Consider the following 20,286-nt stretch of genomic DNA (forward strand, 5'->3'; position numbering starts at 1 on the left):
CCACCAGGGGGCGGGCTGGCTGGCATGTGGTGCTGGGGGATTGAACCGCGGTCCCTGTGCTTTGCGTAGCTTAGCTTGTTCTAAGTAGATGCTTTAGACCACTGAGCCATCTCACCAGCCCTGCATCTGTTTTTATGTTTAAAGTCGTAACTGCTTCTTTGAAGCAAAGAAGCTTCCCCCATCTGACACAGGATCTGATGCTGGAGGAGCTTGCCCTTCACCTTCAGCTTCCCATTCAGGGTGCTCCATGCTGTAGATCACCATGACTTTAATGCTCTTGTCTCCTCTGAGCTGGGACCTTTGGATGAGTCATCACACGTGGAGTGAATTATTACAGAGGCATACTTTTCCATTTTGTGCAGTGCTGCGTGGCTAAAGGTGAAATGTAGCCCCAGAGACACTGCAAAGGAACAACCTCTCCAGCAAGAAGGTGCTCCAGAGGAATGTCAGCTGAGGGGCGCCACAGAGCGTGAGGTGGCCAGGTTTGTGCTGGAGCTTTTCAGAGCTCTGAAAACAAAAGGACTCCTTATACAGATTCTAAAGGAAACCCATTCTTGTGTTTCCCATAGCTAAAGTTGGTTATTTAAAATGTAGATTATTAAGTCTTTCTGTTAAACTATACAGCTTACATGAGCCCTTTTATTCCTGATTTCAGTCATTCAAAACTTATATATATGTTAATTGTGTATCAGGGGCTGGTGAAATGGCTCAGTGGTCTAAAGCACCTACTTAAAACAAACTTAGCAAAGCACAGAGACCACGGTTCAATCACCCAGCACCACATGCCAGCCAGCCCTGCCCCCTGGTGGGCTGAGCTGGCCACACGCACGCGCACACGCGCGCACACACACACACACACAAATTAAATAAATAAATAAAATTTAAAAAATGTGTGTCAGTTGCTGGTTTTGTATGTGACACGGTTGTGGATTCTGTGAAGACCTTAAACAAAAGGGGCAAGTAAGACATAATCCTAGCCCCTGCTTAGAGTCAGCAGGGAAAATATGTAATTGGCTATAATTTAAGGTAGAATGCTATATGTACCCTAAGAACTGAGAGAATTTAGCAGGCAGAGGTTGCTTCTTGCAGTGAAAATCCAGGCTTCATGGAGGGAGATAGAAATTAAACTAGGACTTGTACAGGCAGGATTTAAATATGAGGGCTATGTTGAGAACATTCCAAAGGAAGAGAGCAGTGAAAACAGGTCACTCTGTATTTGTTTTACTGAAATTATTGTCCAATTGTAGAAAAGAAAAATAAAAATGAGGCCCAGGAGATGGCTCAGTAGAATAAGCACTTCTCAGACAAGTGCAAGGGTCTGAGTTCAATCCCTGGTTCTGCAAAAAAAAAAAAAAAAAAGAAAGAAAGAAAGAAAAAGAAAAATGAGTCACTGGAGCTGAGAGTATAGCTTAGTGCTAGAGCACTTCCCTAGGAAACAGTCCTTGGGGAACTTAGTTGAAGATAGAGGGGGAGCATGTTCACCATGGTTCAGTGGAGCTTGATAATACATTGGAAAAGATAGAGGTAGAATAATATGAAGAAGGAAGCAAAAACCAGTAATGCAAGGAGAACAAGGGAGAAAGTCAGTGACTGGAGGCTTGTCCCTTTTCCCTAGCATGCATGAAACCATGTTTGATCCTAGGGCTTAAAAAATAAAAGCACAATCATTAAACAATTTGAAAATATTCATATGCCCTAAACCAAAAGAATCCAGTCCTTTTTGTATACAGTAGCATTATTTGAAGGTAACATTTCCCTTTTGTTTTATTTTTTTTTAATTGTATTTATTTATGTGTGTGTGTGTGTGTATGTGTGTGTGGCCAGCTCAGCCCACCAGGGGGCGGGGCTGACTGGCATGTGGTGCTGGGGGATTGAACCGCAGTCCCTGTGCTTTGCTAAGCTTGTTCTAAGTAGGTGCTTTAGACCACTGAGCCATCTCACCAGCCCCTTTATTTTACTTTATTATACCTACATGGAGATCCACTTATTTGTCTAGACTTGCAAATACAGCTAGGGCTAACATTTGTGGACAGCTTCTTTTTGTTCTGCATACTAATTCAAAGTGCTTTTATACATAAATTTCTTTGTATAGGAAACGTATGGAATGCTGTTATGGGTACAGAGAAGTTACATTTCTTCTTGAGTCTTGAATGGAGGCAGGATTGATGGGGGCTGGGGCCCTTGCTTTTGCTCTGTTTCTGTAGTAATGATGCCCTGCAGCGTTGTGGCATAATTGGTTTGACTCTTGCCCTATCTATTAGGCTTGCTTGGCCTGATGCTGAATCTTCCAAAGGTTTGAAGGAACTAGAAGACTTAAACACCAAAGAAATGGACAGAATGCAAAAACAGAGGTAAAGATTTGTTGCTGAAGCAGAAAAAAGTTAAGCAAGCTATGTTCTATATCATTAACTGTCTTTTTTTTTTTTTTTTGGCTGAACTGGGGATTGAACTCAGGTCTTTGAGCTTGCCAGGGAAGCACCTTATTCTACTGAGCCATCTCCTTGGCCTCTCATTAACTGCCTTAACAGCCATTTGAGATTGTTTATTTCCAGCCGTAATTTAATGCTTCTTGGCTTTCTCCTGAAAAGGCTGTGAAGCCACCTAAAAAACAACAGCAGAGCAGAGGTTAGAACCCAAGTGAATCTAACCTTATCTTGAGAATTGGGGTGACCCTTTGTACTGTCCTCTAGGCTCAACTGGCTTGATGCTGAAACTTCTAGGAGAACAAAGGAATTGAATGAATTAAAAAGTGAAGAAATGGATAGAATCCAAAAATTAAGGTATGTATATGCCTCTGAGGAAGAATAGGAAGTGCTTGTTTATTCTGATTGATCCAAATTTAACAATTAACTGGGGCTGTTTAAGCATAACTTCATTATATGAATAAGTGGATACATGTGTGAATTAATGAATGGGCACCCACATGTGTACGTGCCCTGTGTTATTTCTGCTAGATAATGTTTCCTTTCTGTGGAGTTTGAAGAATTGAAAAAACATCTGTAATTTGGGCATAGCCCTGTGTGGAATACTAGACTCTTATATTTGCTTATTTGTTTATATGGTCTCAAAGATTATTTTCCCCAGCCAGGTGCCAGTTCTGCTAAGGGCAGAGAAGGTCAATATATATGTTCTACTTATGTGTGAATGCATAAACACTTTAGTTCCACATGTTTGCTTGAATGCAGTCTAAAATTTTCAAATGAGGTTGATATTTTTCCCCTCATTCCCTTGGAGTGTTACCCCTTAAGGACAGGCCTGAAGAGGTTTATTAAGATTCAGTGGAGCTGCTGCTGCTGGGACTGCTACAGTTGGCTCATTTTTCAGCTCTGATACTCACTCTACAGTCAAATTCCTTATTGAAATGTCCGTATATTCTTTCACCATTCATGACAGTGTGTCCATTTCCAGTTGTAAGGCTTTGGTTCTGTCATTAGAGGGTCAAGATGTTTTGTCCATAGTTAGGATTTCAAGTAATGCAATCATGGAATCTTAGGATTTGAAGGATCTTTTTCCTTCAATTGGTTCTTCTAGAGACCCTGTGATGTTTCCCCAAAGTGATGGTCCAGCATATGCATATACACCCGATGTGATGGAATAATACATACTGTCAGAGGGAGTCTATCCTTGGGTCATGTGTAGCTATTAGAAAGAGTGACTTTAGATTGTCTTGAAATTGGGCGGGGGGGCGGGTTGGTTCTTTTTTTTTTTTTTTTTTTTTTTTTGGCGGAACTGGGGATTGAACTCAGGCCCCTGCGCTTGCCAGGGAAGCACTTATTCCACTGAACCATCTCCCTGGCCCTTGTCTTGAAATTTGATTCCCTGATTCCTTCCCACTTTTCCTTTGGACCATGTAGCAAAAGGATAGTCCTCTTTATCTGTTTTATGATTTTTTTTTTGTCTAAAACATTATCCAAAAAAGTTAAAAAATAAAACATTAAATCTGTTGCACATATAGAAGGACATTCTTTTTTTTTTTTTTTTTTTTTGTATTTTAGGGAGGGGTCTACAGGGTGTTCAGGGTCTCACTACTAGATCGGACTCATACTGATCTGCCTGTTTACAGCCTCCCAAGAGCTGGGATTACAGGTGTGCACCACCATGCCCAGTTTCTAGAAGGACATTCTAAATGCACATATATAACCCAGAATATTACAAGATGAATACTCAGGTACCACTAAGAAAATGACTGTTGCCACTACTGTAGAAGCTTTCAGTGTGCCCCTCTATCTTTCCCTTAGAGGTGGCCACTACCCTGATTCCTGTATTACCTTTCAGTATCCTTCATAAGTCTAGCACCTATGCATGCATCCTTACCAGTAGTATACTTCTAAATTTTGAAAATTGGGGTGCACAAATGTAGCAGAACAAGGAAGACAGTGTTGTTGGCATTAGATGAAGACTCTATGGGGTGTGGAGAATAGGTTCCACAGAGTCTCAGTCACAGTCTGACTTATACTTTCTTGGGAGATTTTAGGAGGCCATCCCAGGAACCCAAGAAGCAAGCTCTTGCATGAGTCCTAGCAGATGCAGGGCTTGTCATCTCAGAGGGGTTGTGGTCCACTGGACTGGAAGAGCCTGATTGGGATGGGGCTGACTTTTTATGCTCTGCTTCTCAGCTTCTTTCAGCCACCCTTTGTGGTCACAGAGGAAGAGCAGGAACGTTATCAGCATCAGGGACAGAGGAACTGCTTAGCAGGCCTGACTTGCTTACGTGGTTTTCCATACTGTGTTGTCTTCTGTGTCTTAGTTTACTTGCTTGTTTTGATAAAGCACATCCTAATTTAGTTTCTTGAGAAAGGATGAATGGAAAATAAATCTCTCACACCTTTCAAGTCTAAAAATGTTTTTATTCTACTTATGTTTACTGATCATCTTACTGGATATAACTTTTTTTTGTGACGGAACCGGGGATTGAACTCAAGCCCTTTTGCTTGCCAGGGAAGCACTTATTCTACTGAGCTATCTCCCCAGCCCCAAGTGAAGATTATTTTAATGGAAAATTTTAACTAACTTTTCTAGGTAATTGTACATTTAGGCCAGGTGTTGTGGCACACACCTGTAATCCCAGCACTTGGGGGCCTAAGGCAGGAGGATCATCATGAGCTCAAAGCCAGCCTGGACAACATCATGCATTCATACGAAGTGATGATATGTAGAGCAATCTTGAGTTTCCTTTATCCAACATTTTTGGAAACTGTAATACAGTACTATAGCCAGGATGTTGACATTGATATAGTGAGGATACACTTGATTGATATCAGTGTAGTCAAGAACATTTCCATCACGACAAAGATCCACCGTGTACCCTTGCACAGCCACACCTATGTCTCTTCTGTCCCCATGCACTACTTGGCTAAATAACCTATGACATGTTCTCCCTGTTCATTTTATTTCAAGATTGTTAGATAAGTGGAAATATGTAGTATATAACCTTTTGGAATTGACTTTTGTCTTCTTTCCTCTTATATAATCCTCAGGAGATTCATCCAGGTCATTGCATTTATCATTTGTTCATTCTTTTCATTGCTGCAGAGCCATCTGTGATGCAAGGATAGTATCATTTGCCTAACCATTTGCCTGGCTAAATACCTGAGGGACATCTGGCTTATTTCTAGTTTTCAGATACTAGAGTAAAGTTTCTGTAAATGTTAGTGTTTGCATGAATATAAGCTTTCATTTGTCTGGGTTAAATTCCTTGAGTATGACTGCTGGCTTGTGTGTTGTGTGTTTAGTTTTGTACAAAACTGCCAAAGTTCCAGAGTAGTTCACCCTGTTCCCACTAGGCGTTTTTGTTGGTTGGTTGGTTTTGGTTTTATGAGACAGGGTCTTGCTCTGTAATTCAGGCTAGCCTTAAACTCACTGTGTAGCCCAAACTAACCTCAAGTTCATGGTGGTTCCTCTGCCTCAGCCTCCCAGGTGAGCTTACAGACCTGGACCTCCATACCTGCCTTTTCAACATTTTGTTACTGTGCTTATTTTTCTGTCCACTCTGTCTTTGTCTGTCTTCCTAGGCTGCCCCTCTCTTGGACCTTTTGCTGAAGCAAGTGGGCTTTTATTTTATGTAGTGTGTTGTTCTGGATTGCTGGCTTTTCCATTTTCTACTGTGGGGAGATATGAGACAAAACAGAAAACCCAGGGAACTGAGCACCATGTCATGTTTTGGGTCCCCACAGTCCTGCTGGTCAATCTTCACATCCTCCTTTGTTGGTTTATTTTTAATATCTAGTGTTCTTAGTTGTATTTAATAGGCATAATATAAGAAATATTCCTGCAGCAATGTATATTCTTCTTTTCTACAGTGCTCTAAAATTTTATAGCAGTAGGACTTTGTGATGTTTTCCTGTATTTTCTTGTAAGTATTTTGTAGCTTTAAGGTCTGTGATCCACTTTAAATTAATTTTTATATATGAGATGAGATACTGATCACAGATTGTTTATCCCTTTATGTATATCTATCTATTCCAGCACCAGTTGATGAAAGGATTGTGCTTGACCATCTTGGTGGACTGTTGAGGGCCCTTGTTGATCTTTCACTCTTACTTTTCATATGGGTCAGACTGTCCAGGGAAAATGTCTTTGATATTTTGCTCAGAAGATAAGGATCTGGACACAGGTGCCCTAGGAACTGAATTGGGGAGGCAGCTGTGGGTCTGACTCCTCAACATTCAGCTCCCTTCTTTTCAGTACGGTACCGACAGCCGTCACTGTGACTGGTCACTCCTAGACCAGAGACCCTTCAGAGAATGAGCAGAGAGACTTGGAGGTGGAGAGAGGCAGTTGTCAGAATGTGTGAAGTTGGGCAAGGGACCTAGGGACCTGACTCTCTAGATGCTATTTGACTCTTGCTTCCATTAGCCACCCTCTCCCAGTTTTCCTCAGGCCTAGAAATGGCCAGTACTGCCAGTGACATGACTGTTTAAAAAACTCATCGGTACTGAGTATGTGGTTCTCAATTTCCCACATTCCTGGCCTAAGATTCAGCTTTCTTGGGCCAGCTAAATTAACACTTTTGTCCTTTTTCACACAGCACATTTTTTTTCCTCCTTGTCTTTGTGGGTTTATATCAATTCTGCTGTTCTAGTAGGGATTTTAAAATGAACAGTTAGTTTCTTTGGCTCAGAATGTTTAGAGACAGGCTGAACCTATTTTAAATTATCCTCAGAATCTGACACACTTGTCCAGATGTGACCTGAGCCCTTATACTCGAAGTAAGTGGGGTCCAGCCCAACAGTGTTGTATCACCTGTGTGTTTGTTGGAACTCCAACAGCTAGACATCCTTGGGACGAAATGAATCAGAATATCAGAATCTACAGATTAACAAGATTCCTAAGGGATTTGTATGGGCATTACAGTTAAAGAAACACTGTGGGTTTTGATGATTTGGTTTCTCTTCATCTAGAGTAGACAGACCAATATGCAAATTGGGCTTTTGACTTGATTTTTTAATTTTATTTCTAGTGTCTCTGCCTCCCAGTTAGCAGACAAGGTAGAGGCGGCAGTTCTGGAGCGTTTGAAGCCCCTCTTGGTCAAGGCCCAGGTAATCTGGTTTATTCTGTTTGTTTGCTTTTTATAAATTCTGTAGTGCAAAAGAGTTGCTGCAAAGATCACACAGACCCCCTGAGGGTGAGGTGTCTGTTTGGCAGCCAGAAGCTATAGTGCTGATCAGCCTGGGACGCAGAGCTCGGGCACAGAGTTGCTGTGTCTCGACATCCCTAGCTGTCATATATGATTGCTGTGTCCTCTGTCATATGGAAGAGGTAAAGGTGAAGGGCAGAGAAGAATGTCCTGCTCTTGAGAAAGGTGAGAGTTTAATTTAGAGAACAAGTTTAGATTGCAGTTTCCATGCCTAACCAAGTAGATCTGTTGGTGATTTAACGTTCCATTAACCTCTAACACTGTCCTTGCTCACCTCGGTGGTTTGGAATAATTCACTCTATTTTACCCAAAGATAGAGTGAATAGGACATGTCTATACACAGTACTTTCTTGAAGATGAAAAGGCACATGGCACTATGTGAGATTGTACAGTCATTTTATAAGCAATGAGCTAAATGAATCCTGTAGCCAGATTCTGTATAGAAACCATTGCATTGGGGTAAGATGAGGCCACAGAAAAATATAATTTTAAATGGGATGAATAGCATTCTGTGTCCCTGCACAGACCTCTGAATTTTCATATTTCCAGGTTAAGAAATGTTAAATTATTAGAGTCCTCAAATGAAATCTCAGAAGTGTTGACCTAGGAGACCTCTTGGAGGTGAAAAGCCCAGCCTCCACATTTTATCATTACAGAAACTGTGGATCAGAGAAGTTGAATGACTTGCATAAAAGCACACAGCTACTCTGGCAGTGTTTACAGAGTTGGAGGAAAGAGTGTGCAGAGCCAAGAACAACACATGGCATTTATTTTCTTGAAGACAGAGTGCTTTAATTGCTGCAAAAAGCCTAATGCAGCTTGAGCTGATGAATAGTTGTACACAGAAGTTTTTCTAGTAACAGGATTCTTTTGTGCTAATATGAGGTGTAAGTTTTTATAATCCATGAATGTATTTGTCCATTTTAATAGAGAGTTAATTCTTCTGTGGAAGCAATTACGCCTGTGCAGGATCGTCCGTCATCGAATGCAGCAGCACCCGAGCCTGCAGAGCAGGTGTGTGGTTGGTGTTGGGGTATTATTACATGATAATATCTCTACTTGAAGGAAAATGGTGTGCAGATTACTTAATAAACAATATATTATCCTACTCGCGGCAGATGAAAATTATTTTTCACGTCTGGCATGTTAATTTTTACAGGATTTATTTAGCATTGTGATTTAGATCAGCCTTACAAACAGCACACAAATACCACTAGAGCCACAAGACTTTGTCATCGGCTCTTTTATCTCCTGCTGACCACAAAATGTGGGTGCACTGTGGCTGGCCCTGAGCATTTATACCCTACGCCAGAAGAATAGCTGCCCTTATTTCCTTTCTTCCACTCATACTGTCCTAATTTCCTTTATACTTGGGGCCTAGTGCTTCTGTTAGGCAAGCATGCTTAGTATGTGGCCCATATCTGGCCTGGCAAAGAGAAGAGAAAGTCCAGGAAAAAAATGAAAACAGTTAAGAAAAAGAAGAACATTTTGTTGTTGTACACTCTATGCGCTTCCTCTGGAGAACTTGCTTCTCGTGTTTGGGGGAAGGCTCCTGTCTTGTTCAGGCTTGTCTGTGGTATACAAGTTGCATTCATTGATCTGTGCATCATAGCCACTAATGACCTCCACCTCCCTCTGCAATAATGGGCTAATACCTAATATGTGGAGGCCACAAAGTTGCCTAGAAAGAAAAACAAAGTGACTGTAAATGCTGACAACAAAATACACATGTCTGAGTATTACTAGGAACATTCATGTTAGAATTAGGCTTGAAATCATCTTTAGTACAATTTATTGAAAGAGAAGAGTAACTTTGGTGTTTAGAATTCTGGGATGTTATAAATATTATCATCAGGGGCTGGGGAGATAGCTCAGTAGAATAAGTGCTTGCCTGGCAAGCAGAAGGTCCTGAGTTCAATCCCTGGTTCTGCACCAAAAAAAAAAGTTTGGGAGGGGCGGGGGAGATGGCTCAGTAGGATAAGTGCTTGACCGGCAAACACAAGGATCTGAGTTCAATCCCCGGTTCCACCAAAAAAAAAAAAGTTTGGGGCTGGGAGATGGCTCAGCAGAATAAGCACTTCCCTGGCAAGCACAAGGGCCTGAGTTCAATCCCTGGTTCTGCACCAAAAAAAAAAGTTTGGGAGGGGCGGGGGAGATGGCTCAGTAGGATAAGTGCTTGACCGGCAAACACAAGGATCTGAGTTCAATCCCCGGTTCCACCAAAAAAAAAAAAGTTTGGGGCTGGGAGATGGCTCAGCAGAATAAGCACTTCCCTGGCAAGCACAAGGGCCTGAGTTCAATCCCTGGTTCTGCACCAAAAAAAAAAGTTTGGGAGGGGCGGGGGAGATGGCTCAGTAGGATAAGTGCTTGACCGGCAAACACAAGGATCTGAGTTCAATCCCCGGTTCCACCAAAAAAAAAAAAGTTTGGGGCTGGGAGATGGCTCAGCAGAATAAGCACTTCCCTGGCAAGCACAAGGGCCTGAGTTCAATCCCTGGTTCTGCACCAAAAAAAAAAGTTTGGGAGGGGCGGGGGAGATGGCTCAGTAGGATAAGTGCTTGACCGGCAAACACAAGGATCTGAGTTCAATCCCCGGTTCCACCAAAAAAAAAAAAGTTTGGGGCTGGGAGATGGCTCAGCAGAATAAGCACTTCCCTGGCAAGCACAAGGGCCTGAGTTCAATCCCTGGTTCTGCACCAAAAAAAAAAGTTTGGGAGGGGCGGGGGAGATGGCTCAGTAGGATAAGTGCTTGACCGGCAAACACAAGGATCTGAGTTCAATCCCCGGTTCCACCAAAAAAAAAAAAGTTTGGGGCTGGGAGATGGCTCAGCAGAATAAGCACTTCCCTGGCAAGCACAAGGGCCTGAGTTCAATCCCTGGTTCTGCACCAAAAAAAAAAGTTTGGGAGGGGCGGGGGAGATGGCTCAGTAGGATAAGTGCTTGACCGGCAAACACAAGGATCTGAGTTCAATCCCCGGTTCCACCAAAAAAAAAAAAGTTTGGGGCTGGGAGATGGCTCAGCAGAATAAGCACTTCCCTGGCAAGCACAAGGGCCTGAGTTCAATCCCTGGTTCTGCACCAAAAAAAAAAGTTTGGGAGGGGCGGGGGAGATGGCTCAGTAGGATAAGTGCTTGACCGGCAAACACAAGGATCTGAGTTCAATCCCCGGTTCCACCAAAAAAAAAAAAGTTTGGGGCTGGGAGATGGCTCAGCAGAATAAGCACTTCCCTGGCAAGCACAAGGGCCTGAGTTCAATCCCTGGTTCTGCACCAAAAAAAAAAGTTTGGGAGGGGCGGGGGAGATGGCTCAGTAGGATAAGTGCTTGACCGGCAAACACAAGGATCTGAGTTCAATCCCCGGTTCCACCAAAAAAAAAAAAGTTTGGGGCTGGGAGATGGCTCAGCAGAATAAGCACTTCCCTGGCAAGCACAAGGGCCTGAGTTCAATCCCTGGTTCTGCACCAAAAAAAAAAGTTTGGGAGGGGCGGGGGAGATGGCTCAGTAGGATAAGTGCTTGACCGGCAAACACAAGGATCTGAGTTCAATCCCCGGTTCCACCAAAAAAAAAAAAGTTTGGGGCTGGGAGATGGCTCAGCAGAATAAGCACTTCCCTGGCAAGCACAAGGGCCTGAGTTCAATCCCTGGTTCTGCACCAAAAAAAAAAGTTTGGGAGGGGCGGGGGAGATGGCTCAGTAGGATAAGTGCTTGACCGGCAAACACAAGGATCTGAGTTCAATCCCCGGTTCCACCAAAAAAAAAAAAGTTTGGGGCTGGGAGATGGCTCAGCAGAATAAGCACTTCCCTGGCAAGCACAAGGGCCTGAGTTCAATCCCTGGTTCTGCACCAAAAAAAAAAGTTTGGGAGGGGCGGGGGAGATGGCTCAGTAGGATAAGTGCTTGACCGGCAAACACAAGGATCTGAGTTCAATCCCCGGTTCCACCAAAAAAAAAAAAGTTTGGGGCTGGGAGATGGCTCAGCAGAATAAGCACTTCCCTGGCAAGCACAAGGGCCTGAGTTCAATCCCTGGTTCTGCACCAAAAAAAAAAGTTTGGGAGGGGCGGGGGAGATGGCTCAGTAGGATAAGTGCTTGACCGGCAAACACAAGGATCTGAGTTCAATCCCCGGTTCCACCAAAAAAAAAAAAGTTTGGGGCTGGGAGATGGCTCAGCAGAATAAGCACTTCCCTGGCAAGCACAAGGGCCTGAGTTCAATCCCTGGTTCTGCACCAAAAAAAAAAGTTTGGGAGGGGCGGGGGAGATGGCTCAGTAGGATAAGTGCTTGACCGGCAAACACAAGGATCTGAGTTCAATCCCCGGTTCCACCAAAAAAAAAAAAGTTTGGGGCTGGGAGATGGCTCAGCAGAATAAGCACTTCCCTGGCAAGCACAAGGGCCTGAGTTCAATCCCTGGTTCTGCACCAAAAAAAAAAGTTTGGGAGGGGCGGGGGAGATGGCTCAGTAGGATAAGTGCTTGACCGGCAAACACAAGGATCTGAGTTCAATCCCCGGTTCCACCAAAAAAAAAAAAGTTTGGGGCTGGGAGATGGCTCAGCAGAATAAGCACTTCCCTGGCAAGCACAAGGGCCTGAGTTCAATCCCTGGTTCTGCACCAAAAAAAAAAGTTTGGGAGGGGCGGGGGAGATGGCTCAGTAGGATAAGTGCTTGACCGGCAAACACAAGGATCTGAGTTCAATCCCCGGTTCCACCAAAAAAAAAAAAGTTTGGGGCTGGGAGATGGCTCAGCAGAATAAGCACTTCCCTGGCAAGCACAAGGGCCTGAGTTCAATCCCTGGTTCTGCACCAAAAAAAAAAGTTTGGGAGGGGCGGGGGAGATGGCTCAGTAGGATAAGTGCTTGACCGGCAAACACAAGGATCTGAGTTCAATCCCCGGTTCCACCAAAAAAAAAAAAGTTTGGGGCTGGGAGATGGCTCAGCAGAATAAGCACTTCCCTGGCAAGCACAAGGGCCTGAGTTCAATCCCTGGTTCTGCACCAAAAAAAAAAGTTTGGGAGGGGCGGGGGAGATGGCTCAGTAGGATAAGTGCTTGACCGGCAAACACAAGGATCTGAGTTCAATCCCCGGTTCCACCAAAAAAAAAAAAGTTTGGGGCTGGGAGATGGCTCAGCAGAATAAGCACTTCCCTGGCAAGCACAAGGGCCTGAGTTCAATCCCTGGTTCTGCACCAAAAAAAAAAGTTTGGGAGGGGCGGGGGAGATGGCTCAGTAGGATAAGTGCTTGACCGGCAAACACAAGGATCTGAGTTCAATCCCCGGTTCCACCAAAAAAAAAAAAGTTTGGGGCTGGGAGATGGCTCAGCAGAATAAGCACTTCCCTGGCAAGCACAAGGGCCTGAGTTCAATCCCTGGTTCTGCACCAAAAAAAAAAGTTTGGGAGGGGCGGGGGAGATGGCTCAGTAGGATAAGTGCTTGACCGGCAAACACAAGGATCTGAGTTCAATCCCCGGTTCCACCAAAAAAAAAAAAGTTTGGGGCTGGGAGATGGCTCAGCAGAATAAGCACTTCCCTGGCAAGCACAAGGGCCTGAGTTCAATCCCTGGTTCTGCACCAAAAAAAAAAGTTTGGGAGGGGCGGGGGAGATGGCTCAGTAGGATAAGTGCTTGACCGGCAAACACAAGGATCTGAGTTCAATCCCCGGTTCCACCAAAAAAAAAAAAGTTTGGGGCTGGGAGATGGCTCAGCAGAATAAGCACTTCCCTGGCAAGCACAAGGGCCTGAGTTCAATCCCTGGTTCTGCACCAAAAAAAAAAGTTTGGGAGGGGCGGGGGAGATGGCTCAGTAGGATAAGTGCTTGACCGGCAAACACAAGGATCTGAGTTCAATCCCCGGTTCCACCAAAAAAAAAAAAGTTTGGGGCTGGGAGATGGCTCAGCAGAATAAGCACTTCCCTGGCAAGCACAAGGGCCTGAGTTCAATCCCTGGTTCTGCACCAAAAAAAAAAGTTTGGGAGGGGCGGGGGAGATGGCTCAGTAGGATAAGTGCTTGACCGGCAAACACAAGGATCTGAGTTCAATCCCCGGTTCCACCAAAAAAAAAAAAGTTTGGGGCTGGGAGATGGCTCAGCAGAATAAGCACTTCCCTGGCAAGCACAAGGGCCTGAGTTCAATCCCTGGTTCTGCACCAAAAAAAAAAGTTTGGGAGGGGCGGGGGAGATGGCTCAGTAGGATAAGTGCTTGACCGGCAAACACAAGGATCTGAGTTCAATCCCCGGTTCCACCAAAAAAAAAAAAGTTTGGGGCTGGGAGATGGCTCAGCAGAATAAGCACTTCCCTGGCAAGCACAAGGGCCTGAGTTCAATCCCTGGTTCTGCACCAAAAAAAAAAGTTTGGGAGGGGCGGGGGAGATGGCTCAGTAGGATAAGTGCTTGACCGGCAAACACAAGGATCTGAGTTCAATCCCCGGTTCCACCAAAAAAAAAAAAGTTTGGGGCTGGGAGATGGCTCAGCAGAATAAGCACTTCCCTGGCAAGCACAAGGGCCTGAGTTCAATCCCTGGTTCTGCACCAAAAAAAAAAGTTTGGGAGGGGCGGGGGAGATGGCTCAGTAGGATAAGTGCTTGACCGGCAAACACAAGGATCTGAGTTCAATCCCCGGTTCCACCAAAAAAAAAAAAGTTTGGGGCTGGGAGATGGCTCAGCAGAATAAGCACTTCCCTGGCAAGCACAAGGGCCTGAGTTCAATCCCTGGTTCTGCACCAAAAAAAAAAGTTTGGGAGGGGCGGGGGAGATGGCTCAGTAGGATAAGTGCTTGACCGGCAAACACAAGGATCTGAGTTCAATCCCCGGTTCCACCAAAAAAAAAAAAGTTTGGGGCTGGGAGATGGCTCAGCAGAATAAGCACTTCCCTGGCAAGCACAAGGGCCTGAGTTCAATCCCTGGTTCTGCACCAAAAAAAAAAGTTTGGGAGGGGCGGGGGAGATGGCTCAGTAGGATAAGTGCTTGACCGGCAAACACAAGGATCTGAGTTCAATCCCCGGTTCCACCAAAAAAAAAAAAGTTTGGGGCTGGGAGATGGCTCAGCAGAATAAGCACTTCCCTGGCAAGCACAAGGGCCTGAGTTCAATCCCTGGTTCTGCACCAAAAAAAAAAGTTTGGGAGGGGCGGGGGAGATGGCTCAGTAGGATAAGTGCTTGACCGGCAAACACAAGGATCTGAGTTCAATCCCCGGTTCCACCAAAAAAAAAAAAGTTTGGGGCTGGGAGATGGCTCAGCAGAATAAGCACTTCCCTGGCAAGCACAAGGGCCTGAGTTCAATCCCTGGTTCTGCACCAAAAAAAAAAGTTTGGGAGGGGCGGGGGAGATGGCTCAGTAGGATAAGTGCTTGACCGGCAAACACAAGGATCTGAGTTCAATCCCCGGTTCCACCAAAAAAAAAAAAGTTTGGGGCTGGGAGATGGCTCAGCAGAATAAGCACTTCCCTGGCAAGCACAAGGGCCTGAGTTCAATCCCTGGTTCTGCACCAAAAAAAAAAGTTTGGGAGGGGCGGGGGAGATGGCTCAGTAGGATAAGTGCTTGACCGGCAAACACAAGGATCTGAGTTCAATCCCCGGTTCCACCAAAAAAAAAAAAGTTTGGGGCTGGGAGATGGCTCAGCAGAATAAGCACTTCCCTGGCAAGCACAAGGGCCTGAGTTCAATCCCTGGTTCTGCACCAAAAAAAAAAGTTTGGGAGGGGCGGGGGAGATGGCTCAGTAGGATAAGTGCTTGACCGGCAAACACAAGGATCTGAGTTCAATCCCCGGTTCCACCAAAAAAAAAAAAGTTTGGGGCTGGGAGATGGCTCAGCAGAATAAGCACTTCCCTGGCAAGCACAAGGGCCTGAGTTCAATCCCTGGTTCTGCACCAAAAAAAAAAGTTTGGGAGGGGCGGGGGAGATGGCTCAGTAGGATAAGTGCTTGACCGGCAAACACAAGGATCTGAGTTCAATCCCCGGTTCCACCAAAAAAAAAAAAGTTTGGGGCTGGGAGATGGCTCAGCAGAATAAGCACTTCCCTGGCAAGCACAAGGGCCTGAGTTCAATCCCTGGTTCTGCACCAAAAAAAAAAGTTTGGGAGGGGCGGGGGAGATGGCTCAGTAGGATAAGTGCTTGACCGGCAAACACAAGGATCTGAGTTCAATCCCCGGTTCCACCAAAAAAAAAAAAGTTTGGGGCTGGGAGATGGCTCAGCAGAATAAGCACTTCCCTGGCAAGCACAAGGGCCTGAGTTCAATCCCTGGTTCTGCACCAAAAAAAAAAGTTTGGGAGGGGCGGGGGAGATGGCTCAGTAGGATAAGTGCTTGACCGGCAAACACAAGGATCTGAGTTCAATCCCCGGTTCCACCAAAAAAAAAAAAGTTTGGGGCTGGGAGATGGCTCAGCAGAATAAGCACTTCCCTGGCAAGCACAAGGGCCTGAGTTCAATCCCTGGTTCTGCACCAAAAAAAAAAGTTTGGGAGGGGCGGGGGAGATGGCTCAGTAGGATAAGTGCTTGACCGGCAAACACAAGGATCTGAGTTCAATCCCCGGTTCCACCAAAAAAAAAAAAGTTTGGGGCTGGGAGATGGCTCAGCAGAATAAGCACTTCCCTGGCAAGCACAAGGGCCTGAGTTCAATCCCTGGTTCTGCACCAAAAAAAAAGTATAAATATTATCATCTTTGTAAGGATTTTCTCAGGCAGGGCCATCAATAGTTATTGTTTATAAATAACTGAATAAGGGGCTGGTGAGATGGCCAGTGGTCTAAAGCACCTACTTAGAACAAGCTTAGCAAAGCACAGGGACCGCGGTTCAATCCCCCAGCACCACATGCCAGCCAGCCCCGCCCCCTGGTGGGCTGAGCTGGCCACACACACACACATACACAAATAAAAATTAAAAAAAAAAAATGGAGCATTTACCTATCATGCCTGAGGCCCTAGGGTCAAGCTTTAACATCATAAAAGAAAGTTAAGTCTGAAAACAAAATTTCCAGATTTTAGTACATGTTACCCCTGAATATACAACATGTACACCACCAGAATGAATATTAGGGTTTAATACTTATTTATGGTTCTTTTTTTAATTTCTGAGACAAAACTTACATATAACAAAATGCACAGATCTTAACGATCATCTGACAGGTTTTGACAAATGGACACACATTTCTTACTCTAGTGCCTGTCAAGACATAGCTCATATCATGACCTCTGAAAGTTCCCTCAGGCCCTTCCCAGTGAGTTCCCCACTGCCGGGTTCCACTTGGGAACTGGCTTTGAATTTCATGCTGTGCCAGAATTTCAGTAAGTGCTGTTGCTTGGTACGCACTTCCTATTATTTGTCTAGCACCTTTAATTCAGCACAGTGTTTTGTAGATTTAACTATTTTGCTTCTTTCCTGTTGCTGCTGTAACAAATTTAAGTTTATAAGCAAGTGTAGTGACTTAGAGCACAAATTTATTCTGTGACAGCTTTGGAGGTCAGCATCTGAGGTGAGTCTTAAAGGGCTAAGGTCAGGTTGCTGGGGAGGATGGGTCTTTCTGGAGCTTCCCGGAAAAATCTGTTCCTTCAGTTTCTTCCTGCTTCTCAAGCTCTGGGCCTCATTGTCGTTGCCATGAGCTACATCTCTAGTCCTGTTGTGTTTGTTTTGTTTTAATTTTGAAATAACAGCTTTAAAGATACATAATTCACATACCATAAAATACACCCTGTTAAGTGTGTACATTGTATTGGTTTTTATTATATTCACATAGTCATGCAGCTGTCACTACTTTCTGAATTCCAGAACATTTTCTTTTTTTTTCTTTCCTTTTTTTTTTTTTTTTTTTTTTGGTGGAACCGGAGATTGAACTCAGGCCCTTGTGCTTACCAGGCAAGCACTTATTCTACTGAGCTACCTCCCAGCCCCTCCCAGAACATTTTCATCGTTCTAAAAGGACACGTTGTCCATTAGCCCTTACTCCCAGTTCTTCTGCCTTGACTCCTCATTCTCACTAACCTCACATAAATGTTTTCCAAATACTTTTTCCCATCTGTGGCTCCCTTACTTACATTCTAAAAGGCATTAAGTTTTTAATTTTGAGAAATTCAACATCAGTTTTTTCTCATATGATTTTTGCTTTACATGGTCTACAGAACCTTTTCCCACCCTCAAGGTAAGAAAACTCTTTTTATGTCGTTCTTCTAGAAACTTTATGGTTTTGGCACTTAGGTCTGGGTCTGTGAACCTCTTGGGTGAGGCTTTTTTTCTTACCTGATGGATGTCCATCCATATATTCTAGCACCATTTGTTGAGAAGATGTTGCCTTTCTCCTCCACTTTTCAGAATTCATCTATTCACATTTTGGCTGCAATTGCTAGGTTACTGTCACAGCTTTGGCTAGAAAGTACTAAATTGTGTTTGACTCATGCTTGTCAGTTGCTGCCTTCCCCAGTGAAAGGAGGACAATAAAATGTGGCTAAGCATTTACTTCTAAAGGAATTTAGGTACTAGGAGTACTGTACTTACTAAAAATTGTAATGGAAATTGGGGTAGAGAAGATTTAGAAATGCATACGTCACACATAATTATTTTAAAATACGAGTTTGGAGTAGTGTCTTGGAAAAAAAATCTGTGTCAAATTTTGACAGAAAGATGAGCCAGCTAACTGCAATCTTAATGCATTCTTTCTACATAGTCTGTAATTTGCAAGCATGGTTTTCTGTTCCCATTGTTCTTTCCCTCCCAGCGCTACTCCAACCCAAGTTCCTATCCTCACACAGTAGTCACGAGTCTTCAAGGCCCAGCTCATGGGATCCTATTTATATGGTTCTTTTCCTAGAACAGGCTGAGCATCCCCAGGCCCAAAATCTGAAATGCAAAATGCAAAAAGATTTTTTTTTTTTTTTTTTTTTTTTTTTAATAGCTCAGGCTGCCTGAAGGGCAGGTCTGGTATGGGAGGTGGAGCTGGAGATCGAACCATGGTATCCTGCGTCTGACTGCATTTGCATGAGCAGGTGCTTAAACATCTGAGCTAACAGACAATGTTTTCAAAGTTTATCAGGAGATTTAGATTTTTACATTAGGGATGTTCAACCAGTACTGTCTATGCAGGTATTGCAAAATCTGAAAATCTCCAAAGTCAGAAACACTTTTATGCTAAGCAGTTAGGATAAGGGTTGCTCTCCCTGTATCTGTATACTAGAATTTTGCTGTCTTCCTCCACTTCTTGCCATGCACTCCCAAAGCACTTCCTAGCATGCTCTGCCCTGTGGTACAGCTGTTTGTGAAGGTGTCCTATCTTTTCCAACTAAACCACAGATTGTTTGAGGCCAAAGAGTTCTTCATAGTCATGTCTCCAACTGTGCCTGCCACAGAGACCCTTCCAGTCATTGTGGACATTTTAGCTTCCTTTCAGATGGAAACAGGAAAGGGAAACATTCAAGAGCAATTTGATTCATGGGTGGTTTAGTTGGCATGATGTAGAAGACAGTCTTAGGGAGGATTTTATATTTTTTTCCCCAAGGACAATTTAAATTAGTAGCCCCTGAGTTCAATCCCTGGTTCTGCCAAAAAAAATAAATAAATAATAATAATAATAATAATAAATAAATTAGTAGTCACTATCTAGAGTTCTGCATAGAGTTTATTATTTTTTTAATTTTTATTTATTTATTTTTTTTTATTTTAGGGAAGGGTCTTCAGCGTGTTCAGGGTCTCACTACTAGATTGGATTCTAGTGATCCACCTGGTTACAGCCTCCCAAGAGCTGGGATTACAGGTGTGCACTGCCACACTCAGTCTCAATTGCCATCTCAGCATGCCCTGGGGGCGGGGCTGGCACAGCAGGCCTGGGGATCAAACCCCTGACCCCTGAGCCTGCTTGCAGGTACCTGCATAGAGTTTAGATATGCATTTAAAGAGAGCTCTTTAGAATGTTAAGACCTAAATGAGTTTTTAGGTATTTGTGATTTCAGATCATGGAATGATAGTAAGAACGCTGTTGTTTCTACTTCTACTTATTTGCTGAGTTGTAGCACAAAACCAAATTGAGAGCGATCTTTGGATTGTGCAGTGTCTTATCCTCCTTATGAACAATTGAAAATTGTACTCAGTAATATTTTTTATGAAAGTTAACCAAGGAAATCTAACAGTAAGAAATTATAAGCATATGAGTCAAAGACAGTTACTTGACATACAGCTGCTCTCTACCAAGAAGGACAGATTGTCTTCCTACACTTGAAATACATTTAAAATTAGAAATAATCTAAAACTCTGAAGAGCTATCAAGCCTGCAAGTTGTAGCTAACAAATTAATGTTTTGACTATCATCATGCAGATTTTTTCCAGCAGTGCCCAAAGACAAATTAAATCAGCTAATTAAGTGTTCAAGTGTGAGTGGTGTTTTTCTTCAGTAATCAAAGCATTTAAAGGTCAAAAAACAAACTTAACTGCTTTAGACTCTTTGAATGGGCAGCCAGTCAAATGCCTCCCACCTGGTATAGCCTGAAGCCTTGACCAGACCCCAAAAATCTTCCTCATAGCTGACAGAGGCTTGGAAAGGAGTTCATTGATTTAGGTGGGGGAGGGGGTACCTGAAATTGAACTCAGGGCCTTGTGCTTGCCAGGCAGATGCTGTGCCACCAAGCTATATCCCCAGTAGTAGTAGTAGTAATAGTAGTAGTTGTTGTTGTTGTTGTTGTTGTT

General features: G+C 43.8%; 1 protein-coding gene across 1 annotated transcript in view; it reads left to right on the top strand.

The window, feature by feature from the left end:
- The window catches only part of Kiaa0753 (KIAA0753 ortholog), a 92,274-nt gene that overhangs the window by 55,009 nt on the left and 16,979 nt on the right, over nt 1-20,286 (top strand). The window contains exons 10-14 of the mRNA XM_004638504.2: nt 363-482; nt 2,262-2,351; nt 2,691-2,780; nt 7,460-7,538; nt 8,567-8,657. Of these exons, the coding sequence (XP_004638561.2) occupies nt 363-482; nt 2,262-2,351; nt 2,691-2,780; nt 7,460-7,538; nt 8,567-8,657 (470 nt within the window). The remainder of the gene's footprint in view (nt 1-362; nt 483-2,261; nt 2,352-2,690; nt 2,781-7,459; nt 7,539-8,566; nt 8,658-20,286) is intronic.

The sequence above is a fragment of the Octodon degus genome, unplaced genomic scaffold (assembly GCF_000260255.1).
Source record: "Octodon degus isolate 3935 unplaced genomic scaffold, OctDeg1.0 scaffold00098, whole genome shotgun sequence".
Taxonomy (NCBI): domain Eukaryota; kingdom Metazoa; phylum Chordata; class Mammalia; order Rodentia; family Octodontidae; genus Octodon; species Octodon degus.